The 25088-nt window shown below is 40.8% G+C and overlaps 1 protein-coding gene across 3 annotated transcripts in view; it reads right to left on the reverse strand.

The window, feature by feature from the left end:
• Positions 1 to 25088, reverse strand: part of ntrk3a (neurotrophic tyrosine kinase, receptor, type 3a) — a 229490-nt gene that overhangs the window by 116606 nt on the left and 87796 nt on the right. For all 3 annotated transcript variants that reach the window (XM_059334506.1, XM_059334505.1, XM_059334507.1), the window contains exon 4: positions 20052 to 20123. In XM_059334506.1, the coding sequence (XP_059190489.1) occupies positions 20052 to 20123 (72 nt within the window). The remainder of the gene's footprint in view (positions 1 to 20051; positions 20124 to 25088) is intronic.

Consider the following 25088-nt stretch of genomic DNA (forward strand, 5'->3'; position numbering starts at 1 on the left):
TGAAAATTCTGGCCTCGAACAGAAAGCATTTTCGGCAAAACCATAATACCTATCACTTATCCGACTTCACTTTGAGCGTCCTGAGTTCTTCCTGAACGTCTACATATATTTTTTTTTTAAGAAAAATGAAAAAATAGCTTTGTTAGAGCGATCTAAAAAAACGGTAAAATCTGATTATTTCAAAAATCCTCGTGTGTTTTTAATATGGGACTCAATGGGGCAGTTGTTGCGTTTTGGTGGCACTTCTCTGTGTCCTGCGCCCAAACTAAAACTCTGACAGCTTTGCCAGAGGATTGTGAGTGAGACTACAAATTTTCCTACGTTTCTATGTACAAATTATTACTGTAGAGTGAAATTTGCGGCCTGGAGCGCAGTTTTCAAATTTGTTTTTTGACAACTCCTTCTCTCCCTCTACACTCTGCTTGATGACATCACCAGTCTAGAGTCTGAACATTCCGCGCAATACACACACATGGGAAAATCGCCCTCCCCATTAGTTTGGGAAAATGGAAATGTTTTCGCACTTCGTGCGAAAACTATACGTGCAATCTCTCTGAAATTTCAGAGGACTAGAGTTAAATTCAGGCCCTACAACTTTCTAAATCGGTTCGGGATTTTACGAGCAACGGTTTGCGAATGGCGAGGCCCCAAAGTTGGCGCAATGCGTTCCGGATGGGCCAAAAAGTGCACGTTTGTGCACGTTGTGCGAAAACGTGCGCGCCGATCGCTAATAAAAGTCATTCCACACGATTCCCGATTAGGGCGCAACTTTTGACGTTTTTACTTTTCGCGATTTCTCAAAGCTGTGAGACTAGTTACGCGCCAAAGTTTTTACGGAAGAATAATCTATAATAATAAACATGAGCAATAATAAGAGATGCCTCGAGCTTCGCTCGAGGCACTCATCCTCACTGCTTGCAGTGGGGATGAGTGCCTCGCTGCTCAGCCGTGGCACTAATAAAGAATAACTAGAAACAAAATTCCAGGGAAATTTTGGAGTGCCACGGGACTACTGCCGGATGATTCTTGTTGCTTAAATCAGCAGTTAAACAGGGACTCTGTCCTGAGTTCACAAACACCTCATACAAGTCTGTAGGACAAACGGTTCACTAGTTAGTAAAAAGGGGCGTGGCTACTAAAAGGGGCGTGGCTACTCAAAAGGGGCAGGGTAATAAACCACCAGTTAAACAGGGACTCTGTCCTGAGTACACAGATACCTCATACAAGTCTGTAGGACAAACGGTTCACTAGTTAGTAAAAAGGGGCGTGGCTACTAAAAGGGGCGTGGCTACTCAAAAGGGGCAGGGTAATAAACCACTAGTTAAACAGGGACTCTGTCCTGAGTACACAGACACCTCATACAAGTCTGTAGGACAAACGGTTCAGTAGTTTGTAAAAGGGGCGTGGCTATAAAAAGGGGCGTGGTTACCCAAAAGGGGCGGGGTAATCAACCACCAGTTAAACAGCGAGTCTGTCCTGAGTACATAGACACCTCATACAAGTCTGTAGGACAAACGGTTCACTAGTTAGTAAAAAGGGGCGTGGCTACTCGAAGAGGGCGTGGCTTCAATCACGAGTCAAACAGGTACTCTGTCCTGAGTTCACAGACACCTCATACAAGTCTCTAGGACAAACGGTTCATTAGTTAGTAAAAGGGGGCGTGGCTAGTCAAAATGGGCGGGGTTATCAATCACCAGTTAAACAGGGACTCTATGCTGAGTAATCTGACACCTTATACAAGTTTCTAGGACAAACGGTTCATTAGTTATGAAAGGGGGCGTGGTCAATCAAAAAGGGCGGGAATTTATGAAATATTTTTATGTAGACAATCAGTGATGAGCCATCATCATGTATGACAAGTTTGAGGCAGATTGGACAATGTATGGTCAAGTTAAAAGAGTTAACTGTTTTCAGTTAAAATGTCTGTGTTGGAGGAGGGGAGAGGGAGGGGGGGGGGGGCTTTGGTAGCTAAGCAACCACGTGGCCAGGTGGAGTCGACCAATCAGAGCAGAGCAATCAACAGAAACTAACTGTCACTGACAATGCTTTGCTAAAGTGAGCAGCCAGAGGTGGACAAACTGAAAATTCTGGCCTCGAACAGAAAGCATTTTTGGCAAAACCATAACACCTATCACTAATCTGACTTCACTTTGAGCGTCCTGAGTTCTTCCTGAACGTCTACATATATTTTTTTTTAAGAAAAATGAAAAAATAGCTTTGTTAGAGCGATTTAAAAAAACTCTTACATCTGATTTTTTCAAAAATCCTCACGTGTTTTTAATATGGGACTCAATGGGGCAGTTGATGCGTTTTGGTGGCACTTATCTGTGTCCTGCGCCCAAACTATAACTCTGACAGGTTTACAAGAGGATTGTGAGTGAGAAGACAAATTTTCCTCCGTTTCTATGTATAAATTATTTCTGTAGAGTGGAATTTGCGGCCTGGAGCGCAGTTTTCAAATTTATTTTTTGACAATTCCTTCTCTCCCTCTCCACTCTGCTTGATGACATCACCGCTCTAGAGTCTGAACATTCCGCGCAATACACACACATGGGAAAATCTCCCTCCCCATTAGTTTGGAAAAATGGAAATGTTTTCGCACTTCGTGCAAAAACTATACGTGCAATCGCTTTGAAATTTCACAGGACTAGAGTTAAATTCAGGCCCTACAACTTTCTAAATCGGTTCGGAATTTTAAGAGCAACGGTTTGCGAATGGTGAGGCCCCAAAGTTTGCGCAATGCGTTCCGGATGGGCCAAAAAGTGCACGTTTGTGCACGTTGTGCGAAAACGTGCGCGCCGATCGCTAAAAAAAGTCATTCCACACGATTCCCGATTAGGGCGCAACTTTTGACGTTTTTACTTTTCACGATTTCTCAAAGCTGTGAGACTAGTTACGCGCCAAAGTTTTTACGGAAGAATAATCTATAATAATAATAAACACTAGAAACAAAATTCCAGGGAAATTTTGGAGTGCCACGGGACTACTGCCGGATGATTCTCGTGGTTTAAATCAGCAGTTAAACAGGGACTCTGTCCTGAGTTCACAGACACCTCATACAAGTCTGTAGGACAAATGGTTCACTAGTTAGTAAAAAGGGGCGTGGCTACTCAAAGGGGGCGTGGCTTCAATCACCAGTCAAACAGGGACTCTGTCCTGAGTCCACAGACACCTCATACAAGTCTGTAGGACAAACGGTTCACTAGTTAGTAAAAAGGGGCGTGGCTACTCAAAGGGGGCGTGGCTTCAATCACCAGTCAAACAGGGAGTTCTGTCCTGAGTTCACAGACACCTCATACAAGTCTGTGGCACAAACGGTTCACTAGTTAGTAAAAGGGGCGTGGCTTATCAAAAGGGGCGGGGTTATCAATCAACAGTTAGACAGGGATGCCATGCTGAGTAATCTGACACCTCATACAAATTTCTAGGACAAACGGTTCATTAGTTAAGAAAGGGGGCGTGGCTAATCAAAAAGGGCGGGAATTTATGAAATATTGTTATGTAGACAATCAGTGATGAGCCATCATCATGTATGACAAGTTTGAGGCAGATTGGACAATGTATGGTCAAGTTAAAAGAGTTAACTGTTTTCAGTTAAAATGTCTGTGTTGTAGGAGGGGAGAGGGAGGGGGGGGGGAGCTTTGGTAGCTAAGCAACCACGTGGCCAGGTGGAGTCGACCAATCAGAGCAGAGCAATCAACAGAAACTAACTGTCACTGACAATGCTTTGCTAAAGTGAGCAGCCAGAGTGGACAAACTGAAAATTCTGGCCTCGAACAGAAAGCATTTTTGGCAAAACCATAACACTTATCACTAATCTGACTTCACTTTGAGCGTCCTGAGTTCTTCCTGAACGTCTACATATATTTTTTTTTAAGAAAAATGAAAAAATAGCTTTGTTAGAGCGATTTAAAAAAACTCTTACATCTGATTTTTTCAAAAATCCTCACGTGTTTTTAATATGGGACTCAATGGGGCAGTTGATGCGTTTTGGTGGCACTTCTCTGTGTCCTGCGCCCAAACTAAAACTCTGACAGCTTTACCAGAGGATTGTGAGTGAGAAGACAAATTTTCCTCCGTTTCTATGTTTAAATTATTTCTGTAGAGTGGAATTTGCGGCTTGGAGCGCAGTTTTCAAATTTATTTTTTGACAATTCCTTCTCTCCCTCTCCACTCTGCTTGATGACATCACCAGTCTAGAGTCTGAACATTCCGCGCAATACACACACATGGGAAAATCGCCCTCCCCATTAGTTTGGAAAAATGGAAATGTTTTCGCACTTCGTGCGAAAACTATACGTGCAATCGCTTTGAAATTTCACAGGACTAGAGTTAAATTCAGGCCCTACAACTTTCTAAATTGGTTCGGAATTTTACGAGCAACGGTTTGCGAATGGTGAGGCCCCAAAGTTTGCGCAATGCGTTCCGGATGGGCCGAAAAGTGCACGTTTGTGCACGTTGTGCGAAAACGTGCACGCCGATCGCTAAAAAAAGTCATTCCACACGATTCCCGATTAGGGCGCAACTTTTGACGTTTTTACTTTTCGCGATTTCTCAAAGCTGCGGGACTAGTTACGCGCCAAAGTTTTTACGGAAGAATAATCTATAATAAAGAATAATAATAATAAACACTAGAAACAAAATTCCAGGGAAATTTTGGAGTGCCACGGGACTACTGCCGGATGATTCTCGTGGTTTAAATCAGCAGTTAAACAGGGACTCTGTCCTGAGTTCACAGACACCTCATACAAGTCTGTAGGACAAACGGTTCACTAGTTAGTAAAAAGGGGCGTGGCTATTCAAAGGGGGCGTGGCTTCAATCACCAGTCAAACAGGGAGTTCTGTCCTGAGTTCACAGACACCTCATACAAGTCTGTGGCACAAACGGTTCACTAGTTAGTAAAAAGGGGCGTGGCTACTCAAAGGGGGCGTGGCTTCAATCACCAGTCAAACAGGGACTCTGTCCTGAGTTCACAGACACCTCATACAAGTCTGTAGGACAAACGGTTCACTAGTTAGTAAAAGGGGCGTGGCTTATCAAAAGGGGCGGGGTTATCAATCAACAGTTAGACAGAGACGCCATGCTGAGTAATCTGACACCTCATACAAGTTTCTAGGACAAACGGTTAATTAGTTAAGAAAGGGGGCGTGGCTAATCAAAAAGGGCGGGAATTTATGAAATATTGTTACGTACAACTAGTCAGTGATGAGCCATCATCATGCATGACAAGTTTGAAGCAGATTGGACAATGTATGGTCAAGTTATAAGGTCTCGTGTTTAATGAAAGAACGCCATATCTGTTCAGTGAGAATGGGGTAAAATGGGGCGTGGCTACTCAAAGGGGGCGTGGCTTCAATTACCAGTCAAACAGGGACTTTGTCCTGAGTCCACAGACACCTCATACAAGTCTGTAGGACAAACGGTTCACTAGTTAAGAAAGGGGGCGTGGCTAATCAAAAAGGGCGGGAATTTATGAAATATTGTTATGTAGACAATCAGTGATGAGCCATCATCATGTATGACAAGTTTGAGGCAGATTGGACAATGTATGGTCAAGTTAAAAGAGTTAACTGTTTTCAGTTAAAATGTCTGTGTTGGAGGAGGGGAGAGGGAGGGGGGGAGCTTTGGTAGCTAAGCAACCACGTGGCCAGGTGGAGTCGACCAATCAGAGCAGAGCAATCAACAGAAACTAACTGTCACTGACAATGCTTTGCTAAAGTGAGCAGCCAGAGGTGGACAAACTGAAAATTCTGGCCTCGAACAGAAAGCATTTTCGGCAAAACCATAATACCTATCACTTATCCGACTTCACTTTGAGCGTCCTGAGTTCTTCCTGAACGTCTACATATATTTTTTTTTAAGAAAAATGAAAAAATAGCTTTGTTAGAGCGATCTAAAAAAACGGTAAAATCTGATTATTTCAAAAATCCTCGTGTGTTTTTAATATGGGACTCAATGGGGCAGTTGTTGCATTTTGGTGGCACTTCTCTGTGTCCTGCGCCCAAACTAAAACTCTGACAGCTTTGCCAGAGGATTGTGAGTGAGACTACAAATTTTCCTACGTTTCTATGTACAAATTATTACTGTAGAGTGAAATTTGCGGCCTGGAGCGCAGTTTTCAAATTTGTTTTTTGACAACTCCTTCTCTCCCTCTACACTCTGCTTGATGACATCACCAGTCTAGAGTCTGAACATTCCGCGCAATACACACACATGGGAAAATCGCCCTCCCCATTAGTTTGGGAAAATGGAAATGTTTTCGCACTTCGTGCGAAAACTATACGTGCAATCTCTCTGAAATTTCAGAGGACTAGAGTTAAATTCAGGCCCTACAACTTTCTAAATCGGTTCGGGATTTTACGCGCAACGGTTTGCGAATGGCGAGGCCCCAAAGTTGGCGCAATGCGTTCCGGATGGGCCAAAAAGTGCACGTTTGTGCACGTTGTGCGAAAACGTGCGCGCCGATCGCTAATAAAAGTCATTCCACACGATTCCCGATTAGGGCGCAACTTTTGACGTTTTTACTTTTCGCGATTTCTCAAAGCTGTGAGACTAGTTACGCGCCAAAGTTTTTACGGAAGAATAATCTATAATAATAAACATGAGCAATAATAAGAGATGCCTCGAGCTTCGCTCGAGGCACTCATCCTCACTGCTTGCAGTGAAGATGAGTGCCTCGCTGCTTAGCCGTGGCACTAATAATAATAAACATGAGCAATAATAAGAGATGCCTCGTGCTTCGCACGAGGCACTCATCCTCACTGCTTGCAGTGAAGATGAGTGCCTCGCTGCTCAGCCGTGGCACTAACTAGAAAATTCCTAAAGAAATTTTGATTGTGTGCTTGCCTCTGGACCGTGACTCTCGTGGCTTATCAAAAGGGGCACGGATTAAACAGGGACTTTCTGCTGAGTACACTCACACCTCATACAAGTCTCTAGGACAAACGGTTCACTAGTTAGTAAAATGGGCGTGGCTTATCAAAAGGGGCGTGGTTATCAATCACCAGTTAAACAGGGACTCTATGCTGAGTAATCTGACATCTTATACACGTTTCTAGGACAAACGGTTCATTAGTTAGTAAAAGGGGGCGTGGCTAATAAAAAGGGCGGGAATTAATGAATTATTGTTATGGAGAACTGAAAAGTGATGAACCATCATCATGCATGACAAGTTTGAGGCAGATTGGACAATGTATGGTCAAGTTATAAGGTCTCGTGTTTTATGAGAGAAAGCCATGTCTGTTTACTTAGAGTAAACTGACAGTTATCAGTTAGAATGTCTGTGTTGGAGGAGGGGGGGGGCTTTGGTAGCTAAGCAACCACGTGGCCAGGTGGAGTCGACCAATCAGAGCAGAGCAATCAACTGAAATTAACTGACGATGGAGAGAGTTCCGTCTAAGTGAGCAGACAGAGGTCGACAAACTTGAAATTCTGGCCTCGAACAGAAAGCATTTTCGGCAAAACCATAATACCTATCATTGATCCGACTTTACTTTGAGCGTCCTGAGTTCTTCCTGAACATCTCCATATGTTTTTTTTTAAGAAAAATGAAAAAATAGCTTTGTTAGAGCGATTTTAAAAAACTGTTAAATTTTTTTTTTGAGAAATCTTCCTTCATTTTTAATATGGGAGCCGATGCGGCAGTTGGTGCATTTTGTTTGAGCATCTGTGCGTCCTGCGCCAAATCTATAACTCTGACAGCTTTACCAGAGGATTGTGAGTGAGAGGACAAATTTTCCTACGTTTCTATGTATAAATTATTTCTGTAGAGTGAAATTTGCGGCCTGGAGCGCAGTTTTCAAATTTATTTTTTGACAATTCTTTCTCTCCCTCTACACTCTGTTTGATGACTTCCCCACTCTAGACTCTCCATAGGGTTACATTGGGGGGATTTTTTGACGTGTTTTTGCCCAATAATTTGAAAACCGTTTGTCGAAACCCTTAGAAAAGTCATAGCACACTTGTCATGGGCGAGCCGGTCGATTTCATACCTTTTTTGTGTATGTGCGACCAAAACTCTAGGAGGAGTAGTCGACCGAAAAATGACACGGAAGAAACGGAAGATTAAAAATAACTAGAAAATTTCTAAAGAAATTTTGATTGTGTGCTTGCCTCTGGACCGTGACTCTCGTGGCTTATCAAAAGGGGCAGGGATTAAACAGGGACTTTCTGCTGAGTGCACAGACACCTCGTACAAGTCTCTAGGACAAACGGTTCACTGGTTAGTAAAAGGGGGCGTGGCTAATAAAAAGGGGCGGGGTAATCAATCACCAGTTAAAAAGGGACTCTATGCCGAGTAATCTGACACTTTATACAAGTTTCTAGGACAAACGGTTCATTGGTTATGAAAGGGGGCGTGGCTAATCAAAAAGGGCGGGAATTTATGAAATATTGTTATGTATAAGTGGTCAGTGATGAACCATCATCATGCTTGACAAGTTTGAGGAAGATTGGACAATGTATGGTCAAGTTATTAGGTCTCATGTTTTATGAAGTCTGTTCACTTAGAGCAAACTGACAGTTATCAGTTAGAATGTCTGTGTTGGAGGAGGGAGGGGGGAGGGGGGAGGCTTTGGTAGCTAAGCAACCACGTGGCCAGGTGGAGTCGACCAATAAGAGCAGAGCAATCAACTGAAATTAACTGACGATGGAGACAGTTCCACAGACAGAGGTGGACAAACTGAAAATTCTGGCCTCGAACAGAAAGCATTTTTGGCAAAACCATAATACCTATCATTGATCCGACTTCACTTTGAGCGTCCTGAGTTCTTCCTGAACATCTACATATGTTTTTTTTTAAGAAAAGTGAAAAAATAGCTTTGTCAGAGCGATTTAAAAAAACGGTTAAATTTTTTTTTTTGAGAAATCTTCCTGCATTTTTAATATGGGAGCCAATGAGGCAGTTGGTGCATTTTGTTTGAGCATCTGTGCGTCCTGCGCCAAAACTATAACTCTGACAGCTTTACCAGAGGATTGTGAGTGAGAGGACAAATTTTCCTACGTTTCTATGTATAAATTATTTCTGTAGAGTGAAATTTGCGGCCTGGAGCGCAGTTTTCAAATTTATTTTTTGACAATTCGTTCTCTCCCTCTACACTCTGTTTGATGACATCACCGCTCTAGAGCCTCCATAGGGTTACATTGGGGGGATTTTTTGACGTGTTTTTTCCCAATAATTTGAAAACCGTTTGTCGAAACCCTTATAAAAGTCATAGCACACTGGTCATGGGTGAGCCGGTCGATTTGATACCTTTTTTGTGTATGTGCGACCAAAACTCTGGGAGGAGTAGTCGACGGAAAAATGACACGGAAGAAACGGAAGAAGAACTAGAAAATTTCTAAAGAAATTTTGATTGTGTGCTTGCCTCTGGACCATCATTCTCGTGGCTCAAATCAACAGTCAAACAGTGACTCTGTCCTGAGTTCACAGATACCTCATACAAGTCTGTAGGACAAACGGTTCACAAGTTAGTAAAAGGGGGCGTGGTCACTCAAAGGGGGCGTGGCTTGAATCAGCAGTTAAACAGGGACTCTGTCCTGAGTTCACAGACACCTCATACAAGTCTCTAGGACAAACGGTTCATTAGTTATGAAAGGGGGCGTGGCTAATCAAAAGGGGCGGAGTTATCAATCACCAGTTAAACAGGGACTTCATGCCGAGTAATCTGACACTTTATACAAGTTTCTAGGACAAACGGTTCATTAGTTATGAAAGGGGGCGTGGCTAATCAAAAAGGGCGGGAATTTATGAAACATTATTATGTATAAGTGGTCAGTGATGAACCATCATCATGCTTGGCAAGTTTGAGGAAGATTGGACAATGTATGGTCAAGTTATAAGGTCTCATGTTTTATGAAGTCTGTTTACTTAGAGTAACCTGACAGTTATCAGTTAGAATGTCTGTGTTGGAGGAGGGAGGGGGGAGGGGGGGCTTTGGTAGCTAAGCAACCACGTGGCCAGGTGGAGTCGACCAATAAGAGCAGAGCAATCAACTGAAATTAACTGACAGTTCCTTCACAGTGAGCAGACAGAGGTGGACAAACTGAAATTTCTGGCCTCGAACAGAAAGCATTTTTGGCAAAACCATAATAGCTATCATTGATCCGACTTCACTTTGAGCGTCCTGAGTTCTTCCTGAACGTCTACATATATTTTTTTTAAAGAAAGATGAAAAAATAGCTTTGTTAGAGCGATTTTAAAAAACTGTAAAAAAAATTTTGGGGAGAAATCTTCCTGCATTTTTAATATGGGAGCCAATGAGGCAGTTGATGTGTTTTGTTTGTGCATCTGTGCGTCCTGCGCCAAAACTATAACTCTGACAGCTTTACCAGAGGATTGTGAGTGAGAGGACAAATTTTCCTACGTTTCTATGTATAAATTATTTCTGTAGAGTGAAATTTGCGGCCTGGAGCGCAGTTTTCAAATTTATTTTTTGACAATTCGTTCTCTCCCTCTACACTCTGTTTGATTACATCCCCACTCTAGACTCTCCATAGGGTTACATTGGGGGGATTTTTTGACGTGTTTTTTCCCAATAATTTGAAAACCGTTTGTCGGAACCCTTATAAAAGTCATAGCACACTTGTCATGGGTGAGCCGGTCGATTTGATACCTTTTTTGTGTATGTGCGAGCAAAACTCTGGGAGGAGTAGTCGACCGAAAAATGACACGGAAGAAACGGAAGAAAAATAATAATAAAAATAGTCCCGGTGAATAGTAGTTAGTGTGCTTTTGCAAGCAAGCACACAAAATAACTAGAAACAAAATTCCAGGGAAATTTTGGAGTGCCACGGGACTACTGCCGGATGATTCTCGTGGTTTAAATCAGCAGTTAAACAGGGACTCTGTCCTGAGTTCACAGACACCTCATACAAGTCTGTAGGACAAACGGTTCACTAGTTAGTAAAAAGGGGCGTGGCTACTCAAAGGGGGCGTGGCTTCAATCACCAGTCAAACAGGGACTCTGTCCTGAGTCCACAGACACCTCATACAAGTCTGTAGGACAAACGGTTCACTAGTTAGTAAAAATCGGCGTGGCTACTCAAAGGGGGCGTGGCTTCAATCACCAGTCAAACAGGGACTCTGTCCTGAGTTCACAGACACCTCATACAAGTCTGTAGGACAAACGGTTCACTAGTTAGTAAAAGGGGCGTGGCTTATCAAAAGGGGCGGGGTTATCAATCAACAGTTAGACAGGGACGCCATGCTGAGTAATCTGACACCTCATACAAATTTCTAGGACAAACGGTTCATTAGTTAAGAAAGGGGGCGTGGCTAATCAAAAAGGGCGGGAATTTATGAAATATTGTTATGTAGACAATCAGTGATGAGCCATCATCATGTATGACAAGTTTGAGGCAGATTGGACAATGTATGGTCAAGTTAAAAGAGTTAACTGTTTTCAGTTAAAATGTCTGTGTTGGAGGAGGGGAGAGGGAGGGGGGGAGCTTTGGTAGCTAAGCAACCACATGGCCAGGTGGAGTCGACCAATCAGAGCAGAGCAATCAACAGAAACTAACTGTCACTGACAATGCTTTGCTAAAGTGAGCAGCCAGAGGTGGACAAACTGAAAATTCTGGCCTCGAACAGAAAGCATTTTTGGCAAAACCATAACACCTATCACTAATCTGACTTCACTTTGATCGTCCTGAGTTCTTCCTGAATGTCTACATATATTTTTTTTTAAGAAAAATGAAAAAATAGCTTTGTTAGAGCGATTTAAAAAAACTCTTACATCTGATTTTTTCAAAAATCCTCACGTGTTTTTAATATGGGACTCAATGGGGCAGTTGATGAGTTTTGGTGGCACTTCTCTGTGTCCTGCGCCCAAACTATAACTCTGACAGCTTTACCAGAGGATTGTGAGTGAGAAGACAAATTTTCCTCCGTTTCTATGTATAAATTATTTCTGTAGAGTGGAATTTGCGGCCTGGAGCGCAGTTTTCAAATGTATTTTTTGACAGTTCCTTCTCTCCCTCTCCACTCTGCTTGATGACATCATCACTCTGGACTCTGAACATTCCGCGCAATACACACACATGGGAAAATCGCCCTCCCCATTAGTTTGGAAAAATGGAAATGTTTTCGCACTTCGTGCGAAAACTATATATGCAATTGCTTTGAAATTTCACAGGACTAGAGTTAAATTCAGGCCCTACAACTTTCTAAATCGGTTCGGAATTTTACGAGCAACGGTTTGCGAATGGTGAGGCCCCAAAGTTGGCGCAATGCGTTCCGGATGGGCCAAAAAGTGCACGTTTGTGCACGTTGTGCGAAAACGTGCGCGCCGATCGCTAAAAAAAGTCATTCCACACGATTCCCGATTAGGGCGCAACTTTTGACGTTTTTACTTTTCGCGATTTCTCAAAGCTGTGGGACTAGTTACGCGCCAAAGTTTTTACGGAAGAATAATCTATAATATATAAATAATAATAAACATGAGCAATAATAAGAGATGCCTCGTGCTTCGCACGAGGCACTCATCCTCACTGCTTGCAGTGAAGATGAGTGCCTCGCTGCTCAGCCGTGGCACTAATAATAAAAATAGTCCCGGTGAATAGTAGTTAGTGTGCTTTTGCAAGCAAGCACACAAAATAAGCCCACGGAATAACAATTAGTGTGCTTTTGCAAGAAAAGCACACAAAATAACATAGATACCAGAGGGAGCAGCTAAAGACCCAGGTATTTTAAGTGCTAGATTTAGGCAACCTTTCTCAGATGTCACACACTGGCATCTCTCCAGAAGCAAAAAGCCTGTTAGCATGTTATTAGCAGGATGACACTTACTGTGGAGTTGTATGTGAAAGGGAGCAGCTGACTCACTGAGGTCATTTTCGATTTCAGAGAAATCTTTGGAGCATAAAAACAATTTGATCCAATTGAAGAAGACACAGCCCTGTACATTCTCTCCCCTGCAGTCATACTGTGAAGTGCAGACCTATTTGAGGGCTGAATACATCCTTGATGGAATGACAGGTCGTTCACAAAGCCACGCTGTAGGCTGTGGTGTGTGTGTAGCACATAAAGTAATCACTATCTGACCTTTGTTTGTGGATGTTTGTCATGAGGCTTTATCCTGCACAGCTCAGCAGGCCGGCCTGTTACCACAGCAGTACCGGGAGATGTTGATACACAGCATGAATCAAGCACAGCCTGACCTCAACAATTGATGTGCCTGGCAAACATTTTGACATTTCATAGATTTGGATATGACAGAGAGCAGCAGTGTGGGAAAGCTGTGTAAATATAGAGGCGAAGTGAAAGCAGAGGCTGACTCTGTGGTCCTCAGAGCTGCTACTTGAATCTGTTTTTATCCAAGCTGACACATTGTGTTCAACCCAAGCTCCTCTGAACAGGAAACAGACTCTCACCTGAATGCACTGCCAAGAGAAGCACTGCTGTCTTTTATTCCCATCTTTATGGGAACAAATATTGACATTAACAGCAAACATTAGTGTTGGGACAACAAAGCTTCATAAAGCATTTCCTTTATTTTTTGACACCACTAAATGGCGGTCTTGGGTTTAAAAAAAAAGGCTTCAGCAATTGTTATTGAGTTTGTTTTCAGCCCTTTGTTGAACAAAGAGCGCCATCTCTTGGGCTCCGTAAATAAAGCAAATGCTTCACGAAGCTTTGTTGTCCCAACACGAGTAAACATCACATAATATTTTCAGCCATATCCACATCGATAGCCAAGTGAACTGTATCCACATTTATTGATGAACTATCTCAATTTGCGTTAATTGTTTCTCACTCTTTGAGAACAGGAATTATTTTACTCAATCTTTACTCATTAGGTCCTGTCATAGTGCTGTTTCATGCCGCGACATTTACGGCTCTGTAACGTCTTTCCTGCACTATGAAAGCACAAGAAGCGGGATGCCGGGATCAAGCGATACCAGCCATTTTAAGACTTCAGAGGTAGTCACAGAGGCGGAAAATTGGTGGGACTGTTGGAAGCGGAACCACTATTATTGGCCATCCCTGTAAGGCGGAATATTTGACGCCGCGCATGACGTCTAACACGCCTCCCACTTGGTCCGGCAGTCATCAAATCACTGTTCAGCAGCTGCACAACAACTTTGGATGCCGTCGCTAACTGTGCACAGCGTTCACCGCTTATTGTAAACAAACCAGTATGCTAACTGTACAAGTGGTGTCTGCCGCTGATCGTAAACAAACCGGCATGCTAACTGTGTACAGAGTTTCTGTTGCTTGTTGTAAACAAACAGCACATACTGCTGCAGCACATACACACTGTACTGCTACAGAGCTAACTGTCTAGCCTATTAGCACTGTGCTACTGTGGCACTATCGTCTCCTCCCACCTCGTTCCGTGACGCCGGTCTGCACTATGAATGGGCATGAATATCACGCCTTCGTTGGACCACTATGAGCACCCTAAGGCGAAAAGCTGGCACAGATCTTTTCAGCAATACAGCAGGACATTTGCGGGAACCCACTATGAAAGGGCCTTTTGTAATATCTCCTAGTCTCATAATCTGAATTTGGTCAAATCAAAAAGAGTTTTCCTGTACTGCTGACTACTGCTGCTCATATATCATCAACTCTTACATTTGATTTATTTTTCTCTTTACCTTTGGAGTTTAAATAAAAGTAATGTAAAGTCTTTACAGTTTATTAGATTCGCTGACTTGCTACATGAAGTTAGAATGTGTAGCGCAATGACTGGACCAGATTCAAGAACAACTGCTTGGAACTGCTGGCCCTAAAATGACAGTACAGTGTGGCAGATTACCTAACCACAGGTACACTAAACACTGAACTACCTTGACAAAGTACAGACTTAGGGAGCACAACCTGACCCATATAAAAAGTCGAGTCTCCCAAAAGAGGATTGCTTCTGCCAGCTGTGCAAAGAAGACAAAGTCGGCACAGAGCTGCACTTTAGTGGCGTGCTGTAGTTGCAAGAGCCCCAGTGCATGCTAGTTTCTATGGACACACAAACACACTCAGACACAACATTCGACTATATATTTACCAAGAATGTGTGTTTTGTGTATTAATATACTTTTATGGTCTTATTTAGTAGAGAAGTAAAGTGTGTGTATATATGTAAGCATATGAATCTTTGGGGTTGCAGTGCTGCAGTTTGTTTATTTCTTGTGTGTGTCCAACATCATGAAGATGAACACTGATAAAGTCCCTATAAGTCCAAGTCCATTGAAGTGGCTCTGTACTTAAAACAAACTCAAACTTCCACTTCTCTGCTGGATGTTCTTTTCATGACATTTGCTTCACTTATTTGCTGGAATCCATTCTGATGGAAATTTAATTTTTAATGACATTTAAAAAGGTTTGACTAAATTGAGTTTGGCAGTTGGATTAAAACATGGACCGAAACACGGAATCTGAACAGAGAAATGAGGGGAGGAGAGGGAGGAAATCACACAATTGCTAAATATATACATCCATATCTGCTGATCCTAACTCAGGTCATGGGGGGCGCGACGTTGGCCGGAACGAGTACACCCTGGATAGGTCGCTCTTTGTTCAACAAAGGTCTGAAAATACACTCAATTACCATTGCTAAAGCTTTTTATTTTAGGCCATGTTTAAAAGGAGACGATCAGGACAGAATACGCAAAAGTGTTGTGCGTTCTCACTTTTTATTCCGTGTTTAGACGAGCATATTAAGGGGGAAAGCTGCATGCATACGGTGATGCAAAAGTCTGTGAAATTAATGGAGACATTCCCTTAAACAGCTGATCATTGTAGTTTATAACAAATTCAACAGGAATGGGTAGTGCATTTGATTGTGACTATTTTCAGCTGTGGATTAATCCACGTTTTGTGTTGTAGTGAATATATGTGGCAATAGGTCAGTGTATGTGGGTTTTAGTGAAAATACTACAGCTTGTGTGTCCATGGAAACGAAGGAACAAGAGTTGGGTCAATATCCTGTTTTGCCAGTCTGGACTGGTGTATGAAAACTAAACCAGTTTGATTTCATGCAAACGAGCTGAGCTGAGTCACCTGCATCAGTGACAGTGTTCCCAACACAGGCCCTGTTTGGATGGAGACGATCAGGAGAGAAAATGCAAAAGTGTTATTGTGTTCTTACTTTTTATTCCGCATTTAGACAACCGTCTTCAGGGGGAAATCTGTGTGCATATGGTGACGCAAAATTCTGTGAAATTTGATGTAGTATGCAGCCAGTTGGCTAGGTGAGCACAGCCACACAACACCACCAAGAGCTCGTGCTGTGTAGACACTTCGCTTTGCTTCTCTCCGACTTCTACTCTTACTTCACTTCCTGTTTCGCCCAGATCTGTTTTGCCTCCGCCGAATTGGTGCCTCAAAAAATTGCCCTCAGTAATTAATGCATCTTCTCTGTTCTGTTATATTATCTGTGATAATTCTGCTTAACTGCTGAAATGACTCCTGGATAGTTACCAGAGCTGCTAGGGCAACTGCTAGGGTCTGATTGATGGAGATAGTCCGACATGTTTGTTGTTGTTTGTCTGGACAGCACATGGATGTTACGTAAACAATCACGCGACAAGAGTCACCAATTTGTTTTTTTACCCCACTAGATGGCGGTCTTGGCTTAAAAAAAAGGTTTTGGCAATGGTAACAGAGTGTGTTTTCAGCTCTTAGTTGATCAAAGAGCGCCATCTAGTGGGCTCTGTAAACAAAACAAATGGTTCACGAAGCTTCGTTGTCCCTTCACTACCAATTTGACCTAAGCTACATGTTTTTGGACTGTGGGAGGAAGCCGGAGGAAGCCGGAGGACCTGCAAACTCTAAACAGAAAAGCTGCAATCTGGACTCAAACTGGACTCAAACATAGAACGATGTTATTGCTGTGAGGCAACAGTGCTAACCAGTGCAACACATGCACGTTGTGTTGCACCAGTGCAACACATGTAATTCAAATCACCTATAGCCAGAATAACTGTCAGCTTAAAAGCATGAATTTCTCATATCCTAATGTCCATAAAAGATCTTTATCAGTTGGTGTGAAAACATGAATCATTAAATCTGAAATAGCTCACACAGATCCAGTACTACAAACATTCACAGTTTCACAGAAGCCAGGAAGCAAGTGTTGACCTCTAATAACCTGTGTTACAGTGTGTTTTACAGGTGTTTCAGTGTATGTGCGTGTGTGTGTCCCTCCCACACTGCACACTCAGCGCTTCAAATAGCCCCAGCAGCGTGAACCAGCTCATAGCTTGAAATATCACACTATTAGCATGCCAGCAGCCCTGCTTTAAATATCCCACATAGAATAGCTGGCAGAACATGTTGTAACACACACACGGCTACACACAGCCTCACAGGCAGTGACGCTCTCTTAAATTTTCCTATTTTAGAGTCGGAAAACTGAGGTAGGAGGTATTCAGTGGTGAACATGAATCAAGTATGTGAACATCATTAAACCTCAGCTGATTTCAGCTCCTGCGTAAAACATTGTAATATGTGTTAGTAAATCAAGGTCTTTAAAATTGGCATTAGATGAACAGTAGAGCTGAACAAATGCTTGTTATAGCAAGTTTTTCTGATAAAGTAGACCTGAGTGAAGAGGTCCAGTGTGCGAGAAACATGACAACATTATTTTCTGTTTGTTTAAAAAAAATTGTGATTTTCCTGACAAACATCCTCTTGTGTATGAACATCATAAAACCTCTTCATGAGTTTAGGGTGGATGGCGTCGTCAACAGGAGTGTGTGTGTGTGTGTGTGTGTGTGTGTGTGTGTGTGTGTGTGACTTTGACACAGTATTATGTAGAGAAGCGCTAGAAATATTGATACTTTTAAACTAAAAACCTATCTTTTTAATCTGTCTTATTAGTAGCGTCTTATTATCTTATTATCACAATTTTATGGTTTATACTTGTTTTATCTCTTAGCTTTTATCTGTTTTACCTAAAGCTTTCAAACTCTTTCTCCTTTCTTCTGCATTTAATATCTGTGATTTTTTCCTGGCATCTAGCCAGATGATATGAAGTATATTTCAGTCCAATATTTTTGATGCTGTCCTCACTAAGGATGGGCGTTTGGAAGAAACCTGCTTACGGTAAAACATGCATTCTTGGGCAAAAAAAAAGATATATACAGTACTATGCAAAAGCCTGTTTTGATAACAAACGCTTTTATTTTGAAAGGACCAAAAGAGACTTCCTGTCCATAGTAAAACTAACTCAAGTGAGATTATACTGTAAAGATAACGTCAAGGAGTTCAATGTTTTTATGTTTTAGCCCCCGTAGAGGCATGAGGTTGGTTTTGACAGTAATCTTGCATATTTAGGTGAGTTTTGTGTTTAAATAAGTTTTGGATTAAATCAAACCTAGTAATTCATGCTAGCAAGGTTTTGTACCAAGCTAGTTTTGCTCAAATTAATATGCTTGTATTTCTGTGTGTTTTAAAATTGTTATTGCAACTTTCAGTTTGCAACTGTAGCTTTATCCAACTTAATTCTCAACTCATTGGCTTATTCATGTACAGACACAGAACTGAACGATCGGCCGTGTTTCAGTTCAGTGATACTGATACGCAGTCATAGATTTAAAAAATCCAAAATAAACAGATTGATTCAAAATTCCAGGTGATCGACCAAATTCTTAAAGACCATTAATTGATCATAGATTAATTATTCCCATCCCTTGTCCTCACTGACATTATTTAGGCCATGAATGTCTAAAACGCTGTCGTGATGATATTCAAAGAATAAAGCGAGTCCAAGATTGTCAAGGCAGAGCTGACACCTTTTTAGATGCTGTTTTTTATGAGATAGAAGGACGAAAAAGCAACAGTGAAAGGATCAGCTGTGTTAGCAGGGCCAGCTGTTCTAAGCAGTTGAGACATCCTGTGGAAGTAAACTATGGTAAAACATTTAGCACCACGGACAGCAGCCATGTGATACGCCTCAATGAAATCAGAACCAACGTGAACATACTTCCAGTGGAGAACATACTGTATGTGTGTTTCTCCAAAAGTTTCAAACAGCAACATTATGTCAAAGACTTTGAAACAAGGACACAATAATCACAAGAGAAACAACAAAAAGCTTTGAAATGGAAATGAAGTGTAGCATGTTACCTAAATGAGCATGTCTACAGCCACTAGAGACAAGTCAGGGAACCCTCCTCCTTTCTATTTAAATCTCTGATATGTAGACTTGTATTGTTACTATAAACATGAGAGTGTAGTAGTTAAAAGAGCTCTAATTATAATGACGTGCTGTATAATGACGTGCTATAATGACGTGCTAAATGACGTGCTGACTCAGCCGTGTTACTGTTGGTTTCTTTGTGTATTTCTGTGCTAAACTCATATTTGATTTTGGGGAACGATGCCTCCAATTTAATATTCATTTGTTGACAAATGCATCATTTTACAGCATATAGAATATTGGAGGATACTACATACTGCCAGAATGTGTAAAAAAATATTAAAATAATACTTTGAGAAAAAAGCTTACGAGATTAAAGGGGCAAATCTACGAGAAAAAAATGCATAGATTTATTAGATTTAAAGTGGTGAATCTGTGAGAAAAAAGTTGCTTTTTGCCCCACTTTTTTCTTGTAAATCTGCAACTTTTTTCGCACAGATTTGCCACTTTAAATCTAGTAAATTTGCAACTTTTTTCTCAAAATATTACCTGAAGTTACCAAATATAGTTAAATATAGTAAATATAGTTAGCCGATAGCATTTGAAACAGGTGTGTTACAGGTGTGGTTGCAATAAGAGTACATTGAAAAAATAAAAAGCTGTTTCTTGAACACATCCAGTAAACAAACCTGGTGTGACTCTCTGAAGCACCATTCTACTGATGTTCTTAGGACACAAATGATCAAAGGTGTGGTTGAATCTGCAAATATTTATGCCTGTTACCTTTCAAGCATTTTCAGGTTGGATACCTCTTCATAGAAAGTAGACATACAATCATTTATGATCAATTAGGTTTCTGCCAGAAAAGCAGCCTCCTCCTGTTACTAGACTGACCAAGCCTAATGGATGGTCTTTCTGGTAGCTATAGGCACAGAATCTTTTTAAAAATCTGAAAACAGTGGTCAACTTACAGTTCGTAGAGCTGCAGATGTTCAAATATCTGCCAGGACAGTGTGGTCAACATCGGGTTCTTGGACAGGTTTCTGAGAAAAAGACAGGGAGGTAAGACAGATGAGACTTCACTTCAAAATGACAACAACAGCTCAGATTAGTTTGGGTTACTTTGTGTGGATGTTTTCATTATGTCAGTGGTAGTCTGAAAAGATAAATGTCTGTTCATCACACTTCTGTATCTCATTCAGTCTTTCTAAAAGACTAAAACGTCTTGATGTTTTCCTTTTTTTTACTTTTTCTTCATTGAAATTCATGTATTGCGTTTGAGTTGACATCCATCATAAATGCAGATACCACCAGTCCTCTCATGACACTAATAATTTCACTCTAACTGCGTGTCACTATTAGTGCTGCTGTTTGTGAATTGGACTGTTGCAATGAGGAAGATTTGCATAGAAAGGGGCCAAATTTGCTCCAAATGTATGCATATTACCTCATCTAAATATGTGCAAATAGCACAGGAGAACTGAGATGCAATTTTCTTGGCAGTGCTGTTAAAATAGTAGTCCATATCCATCCTAAATGAGCCTGGCTGGTACCAGGTTCAGGTACAGCCCTGTTTAACCATCATCACACCCGACCAACAAACCCTATTCCCAACTGAGCTGAGGTTGGCAGCATCGTGTTGAATGACATGTTGGTAGTTATTCAAATTTTCATTATGATGTCATTGCAAATCACATTATGTTATATGATACATTATTATGCATCATATGCAGATACAATAGATATTTTGATATATAGAGATTTTCTAGTTGGTGTGTATATTTCAGCCTGTTTTCCCGTCAGAAATGTCAATAGGTCGTGTGTACAGGCAACGAAAAACCAGCGATATTGACAAATTTCACAGACCGCTGCAATGTTTCCGCCACCATCTTGCTGATGTAGTAGCGATTGACAGCAAAGTGGAGTTAAAAAGGCAGATTTCTGCTTTTGGTTGGAGGTTGGGGTAGAGGATGGTAGTGAAGGGACAACGAAGCTTCGTGAACCATTTGCTTTATTTACGGAGCCCAACAGATGGCGCTCTTTGTTCAACAAAGGGCTGAAAACACACTCAGCTACCATTGCTAAAAGACTTTCACCCAGGAGAGCGGAGTTTGTAAAAGTAAATCATTTTTAATTTAAGTTACGTGAATCACGTTTTTGAACGTCATTTACGTTTCTTACGCAATATGCAGTAGTCACGTGACCTAGTTGCGTCTTTTATAACGCCTTACCAGGAAGATTTTGCCCTAAACCTAGGTCAGTGGTTTTATAACGTTAATCCACAGAACCTGCAGCCTACAACAGCAAACCGCATGTGTGTGCTATTTTTAAAACACGCCGCTGTACCGTGAGCCGCGATACATAGTTTAGTTTAAAAATCTGCCACTGGTTTAAATATTTTGTTTGTTATATAATTTTATAGATGATAATGTTAATTCTATTTTGTATTTCAAGCTCTTAAAGTATTACATTTACATTTAGATATTTAGCAGACGCTTTTATCCAAAGCGACTTACGGAAAAGGGAAACAATCAAGGTCTAGTGCGATAAGAGCCATTAGTGCAGCAGTAAGTGCTAGTGACAATTCTTTAAGGAGTAGAATTGTTGTTGTGATGCTAGGAGAGAAGGTCCTCTCTGAGGAGCTGGAGTTTCAGGAGTTTTTTAAAGGTAGAAAAGGACGCCTCTGCTCTGGTAGGAACCGGTAGTGCGTTAGTGAGTTATGATTGTATATTGAAGTCATATTTATTTTAAGTCATCATTTTCGATTCAAGAATTTTACCAATGACATTTACACTGTAGAAGATAGACTGTAGCACCTTTCCTATTGAGAATATCAGTGTTCAAATAGTGCACAGTGTTGCAAGCGTGTCTGCACAGGGTCTATAAGTTTTCACAGCTGACTGTTAGTAAATATTATTGCTACAGCTGCATGTGTACCTGTACTGTTGTCCCCTTTCCCCCACCTGCGGGAGCGTTGTTTACCCACAGGACTATCAGAGAGTTGCAAGTCTGCGTGGCAAGAGTTATTTAAAGCTTTGAGCGGGTGGAATGAAGGTGTGGTTACAGCAATTGTGCAGTGTTGTTCTGGTCTGTGGTGGTGGGGACCAATGTGATATTTATCATGGGGCCTTAAGTCCCTGTTGACACCCTGCATGTGTTATCCACGACGTACAGCGCATTACATCAACTATTCTCAACCTCGGGGTCGGGACCCCAATTGGGGTCACGAGATGATTTCTGGGGGTCGCCAAATCACTTTGGAAGTCAGCTCTGTCTCCACTGTGTTAAAGTGTTCATGTGTTAATGTGGTTTTTTTTCTTTTAATTTTGTGTCTTTTTTGGTAATTTTGTGTCTTTTTGGTAATTTTGTGTCTTTTTGGTCATTTTGTGTCTTTTTTGGTAATGTTTGTGTCTTTTTTGGTAATTTTGTTTCTTTTCTGGTAATTTTGTGTCTTTTTTTGGCCATTTTGTGTCTTTTTTTATCATTTTGTGGTCAATTTCTGTCTTTTTGGGTCACTTTGTTTCCTTTTTTAGTAATTTTGTGTCTTTTTGGTCATTTTGTTTCTTTTTGGTCATTTTGTGTCTTTTTTGGTCAATTTGTGTCTATTTTGATCAATTTGTGTCTTTTTGTGGTAATTTTTTGTCATTTTGTGGTCAATTTGAGTCCTTTTTGCTTAATTTTATGTAATTTTTGGTCATTTTGTGTCTTTTTTTTAATCATTTTGTGGTCAATTTGTGTCTTTTTTGGTCATTTTGTTTCCTTTTTTGGTCATTTTGTGGTGTCATGCATGTTAAATTGAGAACTACTGCATTACATGACACACAGCAGTGTTTAAACTCTACTTGGTCCTGACTCATTTCCCTTGTAACCACTTTTGGGTCACAGTAACACACAACAGAAGCACAGGTGTCCGTCTGCAGGGCAAAATAAAGACGAGGTGCTTAGGCTGGTGTGAGTGGAGGGACGAGACTCCCACTGGAATCCAAATCACATCATTATTAACAATAATGAGATTATTAAAGCCTTCTGTGTATGGATGTTCCTGTGTATGTGTGTGTGTGTGCGTGTGTGTGTGTGTGTGTGTGTGTCAGTAAACACTGCTGATAAATATTATATTTCACACTTGACTTGACAGTTTGATTACGTTAAACAGACTCCAGTTGCTCTGGTATGTGATCCTCCACTGACACACCACCTAAACACCTCGTCACAAGCAATGTTAATTCAATTATCTTCTGTCTTTGGAAGAACTTTTTTCTTTGGGGACTTTAAAAATACTTTACACATACAAACATTTTCCCAAATAACTCAGAGTCCATGGTGGAATGTAACTAAGTACATTTACTCAAGTACTGTACTTAAGTAAAGTACAAGTACCTCAAAATTGTACTTGAGTATTTCCATTTCATGTAACTTTATACTTCTACTTCAGTACATTTTGATGCAATTGTTGTACTTTTTACTCCTCTACACTTAGAATACATGAACAATTTAAAGTGATTAGACATTTGACGAGATTATACATTTTTTATTAAACCTCATAACAGTATAATAAGTAGTAAAAATTAGCCCTGGCTTGAGAAAATGAAAGTGCTGCTTACATAAATGCATCAATACAAATTATCTAAAAATATATTTGGAATAAATATAACAATCTGAGTAGGGACAATCTATTTACTTTTATTTTTGAGACTTTAAGTTAATTTTGATGCTGATACTTTGGTACTTTTACTTTACTATTAATTAAACGTAACTAAAAATTAGCCCTACATTGACAACAGTAAATCAAAGCTTGCCCAAAAATGAGACATCAAACATTAAGGTTGAAAGATCTCAGGTCATGATTTTGTCGATCCATAAAATGTGGCAATGATTGATTAAAGTAGGTGTAATTACAACTAATTTAATTGTCTCAATGTATATTATTTAAAACTTGAAAAAACTAAATAATAAAAATGAAATAATGGTTGAACCCGGTCTTGGCTTAACCCGGTCTTGGCTGAAAAAAAAAGGCTTTAGCAATGGTAATTGAGTGCGTTTTTAGCCAAAGAGCACCATCTAGTGGGATCTGTAAATAAAGCAAATGGTTCACGAAGCTTCGTTGACCCTTCACTCGTATATGCTATGTTGAATTCTCAATTTCATGCCACTGTTAAGTACTAATATTATTATTATGATTGCAGAAATCACAAACCCATGCCAGCCACTGGATATAAACACATTGGGAAATAAAGAATCTGAAGGAGAGAAATCGTGGCATCTTCTCTTTTACCGGAAAATTAGGCCAGACAAAAGTCACCCAAGCACTTGTTTACACTTCCATATTTTGAAGCCTGACTGTTGGGGAGTAGGGGTTCTTAACGTTTGAAGGCCCATGATATTGTGATCATGACTTGTTAACACAAGGTAATTACATTTTTTTTTTAAATAACAGCTGTGTTGAGACAAGTGAGTTTTGATTTTTCTACAAACATCAACAGGTACAAGTCGTAACAATCAATTTACAGGTGGTGATAAGTAACAACTCCTCGACTGGAAAATGAAACCATTGTGATGAAAGAAATAATTTCACATTCCAGTGGTACTGAATTGTTGTAAACCACAAAACATCTAATCATGAAAACATGTTCACAACCAAACGCTCACTCACTGACACACAATCAGAGCAGAAGCTGCTATATTTGGTCCTTTTCATCAGAGCTTTTGTGTGGTGACACACTATTAGAGCAGTTGATACTGATTGCTGTCCTTTTCAGCTGAGAGGTTACAGAGTGGAGCTGGACTGGAGGAACACAGGGAGGGACCAAAATAGAAAATAGCAAGTGAAAGACAAAAACAGAGGGAGAAGAGGAAGATAAATGAGGGGAAGGAGGTGAGACTGATGGTGAGAATGAGAAAGAGGCTCGCGGGAGAACAACAGGAGAGACGTGTGGTTTCTTCCCAGAGTCACCTTCAAACTTGGTCAACAGGAGATGAGCAGGTAATAAACACAGACACACACACTGTGA

This window comes from Centropristis striata, chromosome 6, assembly GCF_030273125.1.
Source record: "Centropristis striata isolate RG_2023a ecotype Rhode Island chromosome 6, C.striata_1.0, whole genome shotgun sequence".
Taxonomy (NCBI): Eukaryota; Metazoa; Chordata; class Actinopteri; order Perciformes; family Serranidae; genus Centropristis; species Centropristis striata.